Source organism: Zea mays, chromosome 1 (assembly GCF_902167145.1).
Source record: "Zea mays cultivar B73 chromosome 1, Zm-B73-REFERENCE-NAM-5.0, whole genome shotgun sequence".
NCBI classification, from domain to species: domain Eukaryota; kingdom Viridiplantae; phylum Streptophyta; class Magnoliopsida; order Poales; family Poaceae; genus Zea; species Zea mays.
Genome location: NC_050096.1, coordinates 19,574,170 through 19,580,597, shown reverse-complemented (window position 1 = coordinate 19,580,597; position 6,428 = coordinate 19,574,170). Strand labels below are relative to the sequence as shown.

General features: G+C 49.8%; 1 protein-coding gene across 1 annotated transcript; it reads left to right on the top strand.

Moving 5' to 3' along the window:
• The first annotated feature begins 1,909 nt into the window (after nucleotides 1-1,909).
• Nucleotides 1,910-4,567, top strand: LOC100273217 (uncharacterized). The gene is made up of 9 exons (NM_001147659.1): nucleotides 1,910-2,012; nucleotides 2,155-2,291; nucleotides 2,448-2,491; nucleotides 2,623-2,948; nucleotides 3,065-3,147; nucleotides 3,283-3,358; nucleotides 3,531-3,595; nucleotides 3,691-3,786; nucleotides 3,940-4,567. The coding sequence occupies exons 1-9, from the start codon at nucleotides 1,973-1,975 to the stop codon at nucleotides 4,222-4,224; spliced, it is 1,152 nt and encodes a 383-aa protein (NP_001141131.1). The 5' UTR covers nucleotides 1,910-1,972; the 3' UTR covers nucleotides 4,225-4,567.
• The last annotated feature ends 1,861 nt before the right edge of the window (nucleotides 4,568-6,428 follow it).

The following is a 6,428-nucleotide window of genomic DNA, read 5'->3' as shown; positions in this document are numbered from 1 at the left end:
TAATCACGCTAGCCTAAGTCGTTCTCATATACTTAATGTGATCATGTGTATGTATCATTCTGCATAATATGATCATTAAGACGACCGTAGTGAAGTGTACAATTTGAATGACTATATACATGAGATAGTCGAGTCCTCTGTTACAACACCAACCATCACTTTCAAAGCATCCATGAGCTTTGCAGCTGTCCTTCAACATGAGGCTACAATCCATGCTAGTTTGGTTCATGATCATCTTCAAAATAATTTAGTGAAGCATATATAAGATGTGCACCATGAGAATTATATTTTATTTATAAGTTATGTTTTTTTAGTTTCATGAATTGTGTATTTTTATTAAGTTTTACGAATTATATAATTTTATTTTTAAATTATATATATATATATATATATATATATATATATATATATATATATATATATATATATATATATATATATATATATATATATGAATAAAACGATGTGTTTTATCGCAGCTAAAAGTCTGAAAAAGCTAATGCAGTGCTAATATAGATATAGACTGAAACTAAAGGCCGAGTACGGCATGTAAAGGCTGATAAGGATCAATAATAAAATGTCGATAACTGATATAATATAATGTGACGGCATATATAGGTCTATAATTGACGCTGCGTTGATGTACAAAGCCATCGCGTACACGCGAAGCTTATCGATCATATGGAACTAAATAAGTAATGTAGACGTCAACCCTTCACCAGTACTAGTATGGATAGACCCGGCAGGGGCGACGAAGATTCCTATTCCTGCCTGGCTGGTAATAGGCAGCGCCAAGCCGCCAACAACCTTCAAGGCATCTTGACTATCCAATAGATAGTTTGAATATAGTTTGCGCTATAGGTGTACATTCGGGTCGCCCGGCCCGGCTCGATCCAAACCCGAAAAAACCCGTATTATTTGAATTTCGAGCTAGCTCGATCTGTTTGAATTTCGGACTGTACCGGGCCAGCCCACGGGCCTAGCCCACGGCTCGGTCCGTAATTGCTTAAACGTGTCAGGCTCATTTCGGGCGGCCCGAAATTCACATCAGGGCCCAAAATTCAAAACAAATTTAATAAAACAAATAAAAGATAAGACAAATAAATTTGACCAAAAGGAAACTTAATATTTGTATTAAATTACCAGATCTATGCAATAACTACCTCGTTTACAAATCATTTTGTTAGAAAGAAAAAGAGTATAATCTGCTCTATATAAAGTTCCTAAGTTCAGTTCATTATCTAATGTTCATAACAAAAATAAAATTACATCACATACTCTAATCCAAAGCTACAAAAACATCTAACTAACATTATCTCTAGCTTTGTGTTTTTTATCAAGTACATAAAAGTGTGGAATGAAGTGTGATTTTAATAAATATATGGGTCTTTTCGTGCCTCTATATGGGCCATTTCATGTCTGCCTTAAACGGGCCGTGCTCGTGCCCGCCCATGAGTCACGAACTCGGCCCAAACCCGGCCCGATATATCGGGCCGTGCTGGCCTGGTACTAAAATATTTCGGGCCGTGCCGTGCCGTGTCTATTCCGTGCTTCGGACCGACCCATCAGGCCCGACTTAAATGTACACCTATAGTTTGTACTATACGCTATACTGTTTATACATTGTAGTTCGAATATAGGTATAGATAAGCTGCTATAAATAGTTTATTGGTTGTTTTTCTTCTTTGGTTTCGTGCACATAGAAACAAAGGTTTTTTTTTCCTTAAAAACGGCAGTGGAAGAAGATTAAGTTTATGTATATATGTATGAAGGTGTTTAATTATGCGCATAGAATTCATTTTTTTTTGGTTGGGGTGTTTTGAAAAGGAAAAAAAAGTAGCCCCCGTCTCAACCCGTCACTATATATGACACTTGGGAGCGCTCTCAGTACTGGCCACTCGTAGTCGTAGGCACTTTCATCTGTGCCCTCTGCGTTCGAGATCGATCTCAGCTGGCACCGTCCCAGTTCGCCATGGCGGAGGACCGGAGCCCCAAGCCCATCCACTGCAAAGGTACCATGCTACCACGACTTCTGCTCGCCATGGATATATGATTATGAAGTATGAACACGACACGCTGTTCCTGTTAACCTCTAACCCCCTGACGATGTTACCTCGCTCGGGGCGGGCCGGGGGGCGTGCACCGAACACGCAGCGGCGGTGTGCCGAGCCGCCGGCGAGCCACTCACCATCGAGGAGATCGTCGTCGACCCGCCGAAAGCGTACGAGATCCGCATCCGGGTCATCTGCACCTCACTCTGCCACACCGATATCACCTTCTGGAAAGCTAAGGTACATCATGCCGTGCCCAGCTTCCAGCTATCGCCTGCGCTCTCTAGCCGATGTTTACGCGGCTGTCTGCTCCCTCTACCTGCTTGGGTGGGGTGCTGGGTGCTGTTGCAAACGCTAATCAGTTCATTTTTTTTCTTTCTAATCTTTTCGCTTTAGGTGGCACCGGTGTTTCCAAGAATACTAGGGCATGAGGCGTACGGGTATGCCCATGTTTTCCTGTCCTGAATCATGCGACCCTCGCTTGCTGCTTCATGTTTATTTTATGAACTAATAATAATCATCCACTGCACCGGGGTCGCGCCGCGCGCAACGCCCGCACGCGCGCGTGCAGGGTAGTGGAGAGCGTGGGGGAGCACGTGGAGGGCTTCGCGGCGGGGGACACCGTGGTGCCGACGTTCCTGGGGCAGTGCGAGCGCTGCGCCAGCTGCGCGTCGGAGCACAGCAACGTGTGCGACGCGGTGCCGTTCGTCATCGGCCCCGGGATGCGGCGCGACGGCACCACCCGGTTCCGGGACGCGCGGGGGAGCCCGCTGCACGACCTCCTCGCCGTCTCCAGCTTCAGCGAGTACACCGTCGTGGACGTGAACCAGGTGGTCAAGGTCGACCCCGCCGTGCCGCCCAAGCTCGCCTGCCTCCTCAGCTGCGGCGCCGGCACCGGTGAGCAGAGCAGCTAGCTAGCGCTTTTAGTACCGTACCACTAGCTTTAGCTGGGGTCCGTCCGATCTACTGTACGTACTACCGAGTGAAAGAAAGCACGTTCAATAATGGTTCAGGGGTAGGAGCAGCGTGGAGGTCTGCCAAGGTGGAGCCAGGATCCACTGTTGCAATCTTTGGCCTCGGATCTGTCGGTTTGGCGGTAAGCCTGTGTCCTGCCCGTATCTTATTTATTCTTGTTATGCGTACTTGTTCACTAGTATATGGTAGTAGATCTATCGGCAGCACGCGCTGTACATGGCATGCAATGTAACTTTGCGGCGGTGGCGGTTGGCAGGTGGTCCAAGGCGCGAAAATGTGTGGCGCATCCAAGATCATCGGCGTTGATCTCAACCCTGACAAGGAGGAAGTAGGCAAGTCGATCGAAAAAAAGGATATCGTTTTCCATTCAGTGACAGAGCAGAGCAGCGCACCATGCATTATATCGAGTGCCAGCTACTAGCTGCCTGTCTTCTTCTCAAAACGGGAACCAAGAGAAGTAGAATCTTCCACTCAACTCACCACTCTTTACTCTTTTGATCGCAGGGAGATCGTTCGGCGTCACAGACTTCGTCAATCCATCGCAGCTGGACAAGCGTTCTGTCGTAGAGGTAAGTAAGGACTCTAAAGCCAAAGTCGAACGGCAGTAGCAACAAGTCAACTTGTCATGTGTGGTGTGATTAATACAGTATGTGTGCGGCTGCAGGTGATCGTTGAGATGACCGGCGGCGGCGTGGACTACAGCTTCGAGTGCATCGGCGTGCCGTCGGTGATGACCGACGCCTTCAGATGCACCAAGATGGTTCGTTTTCGCTGTCAATTCGTCCATTGTAGTGTGTGACTAGTACCATATGCTAAGATCACTCATTCACTCTGGGAGCCGAGTCGAGTCCAACTTCGTGCAGGGAAGGAGGAAGAACTAACACTAACACGTGCAAAGAATTGGTGTCCGCAGGGGAAGGGCAAGACGATCGTGCTGGGGCTGGGGAGGGACAGCGACGAGGTGTGCCTGCCGTCGCTGGAGCTGCTGTTCGGGAGGTGCGTCATGGGGTCGCTCTTCGGCGGGCTGAAGCCCAAGACCCACATCCCCGTCCTCGCCAAGAAATGCATGGACAAGGAGCTGCAGCTGGACGCGCTGGTCACGCATGAGCTTGGACTGCAGGACATCAACAAGGCCTTCGACCTGCTCCTGCAGGGGAAAAGTCTGCGCTGCATCCTCTGGATGGACAAGGACAAGTAACGGAAGGAGAGGGGCGGCCGGACCAATCCTTCCTGTCTCTGAATAAATTTGCCCTGTTTTTTCAGCGAGGCGTTGCTGAAAGCTGGTGTTAGCGGCGACCAAGACTATCTGTTCCTGAAACCCTGTGTATCAGTATCGTTTCGTTGTCTGAACTGATTAAATCCTAATATCGATAGATTAGACTCTCCCCAGCAACCGCTTTGTCCCCTGAATAAAGTGATTCATCATCTCTTTTTTACGTCTAGCAATATCCTGTAAAAGGTCCCTACAAGACAGCGAAGGTTACCGTCTGTCCCCTTGTGTCGTGGTTTCGGAAATCTGACACACGGGATTATATTGATTCATGCCCGGATTATAGTACAGTGTAGTACTGATCGTAGAATTACAGTAGATTGTGTTATAAATTGTGTGCTCGTGTGTAGAAAAAATAAAGAGTTTCCCTTTTATACTTTAAGGGATTAACCTTACATCCGAGAGAGAAACTTGGTTGTCATGACGTGCCATTCATGGGCCCTATGTGCAGTCGGACTCTTGGCGTGGCACCATTCGCCATTTCTGTCCCTGTAGCGAGTTCGCAGCTGACACCTCGTGCGGTAGTACGTGGCAGGTCCCATGGGTCAGTCTCGGGGCATCTTCACACGTGGCATGGACCCTCCTTTCGTCACGATCCTTGCGTCACTCCCCATCATGTTGCTGGCCATCTTCCGGTATGGGTGTTATCTCGTCCCTTTCAATAAATGGGTCACTGTTTGGACTTCCGATGCCACAGTGCTACCTTGACTAGGCTCGAATGGCCCCACAGGGCAGTGTGAGTATCCATGCGACCGTACATTAAGATGTACAGTCGTGGCTGATGGAGACTTCCCGTCACGCCCTCGATGTGTCGTACACACCTCTCGATGTGGCCTAGGGATGGCGCGCCTTATCGCCGCTGACGTGGGCCAGCGACGCGGGGGGTCGGGTCTGCGCCTCACAGACTTGCTCGTCAATTGTTTGGACGTCCGCTCCACCTCATAGTCTTGCTCGTTAGCGACTTGGTCGTCCGCTCCGCCTCGCAGACTCACTCGACAGGGACTTGGTTGTCCGCCTCGCCTCGCAGACTTGCTCGGCGGGGACCGAGTCATCAGTCTCGCCTCGCAAACTTGCTTGGTGGGACTTGGTCGTCCGTCTCGCTTCGCAGACTTGCTTGGCAAACGGACCGAAAGAGGTTATGAGCCTTACCTTGGGTACCCCGTTCCTACGTACCCGATAGCAGCCCCCGAGCTTTCGGGCCACTCATTGGAGTCGCACGGAGGCTTATGCTCGGTGGCCTATACGCTTAGGTGTGTGCAAGCGCATCTGCTAGATGTAGCCCCCGAGCCCTCGTGTGATCCATGTCGATTGCTTAGGGGGCTTACTTGGTGATAATACATGCGATTGACGCCACACGCTGGGCGTGGGTCCATTTCCCTTTAGTGAGGGTGGAACGCTCGGATGCATGTAAACGCATCTGTTAGATGTAGCCCTTGAGCCCCTGAGTAATCCATGTGGATTGCTTGGGTTTACTTCGTGATAATACAATTTAGGGATGGGCCCTTCATGCGATTGATGCCACGTGCTGGGCATAGGTCCATTTCCCTTTGGTGAGGGCGGAATGCTTGGGTGCGTGCAAGCGCATCTGTTAGATGTAGCGCCCAAGTCCCCGAGTAAGCCATGTGGATTGCTTGGGAGTTTACTTGGTGATAATGCAGTTTAGGGACGAGCCCTTCCTGCGATGGTCGTCACACGCTGAGTGTGAGTCCACGGTTCCCTTGTATTTATCCCGGGGGAGTGACCCCTTTGAGCAGGTCGTCGCTTCGTCATCCTCCCTTGCCGGGCGTGTCCATTCGCCATCTAATGCACGCATCTCCCTTTCGAAGGATATGTTAGGAGCTCCTCCTTTGAAGGGAGGATCTCCCCGACCGACTGGGTCTACGCGGGGAAGGAGGTCGTTGAGCTACAAACGGGTTATCCAAGTAAGATACGACTATCCCTTCACAGTGCTTGGACTCGGTGAGCAGTCCCACTAGGGGGCTCGACCCACTGTGGGCATCTTATTAAGTCCTTCCTTATTCTATCTCGTATTGGCCCTCCTGTCAATCTGGTCGGTCGGATGGGGCCGTGGCCACCCCGTCAGCCGCGTTGCCACAGGAGAATGTGAGGTACGACCTTAGATGTGGAATCAA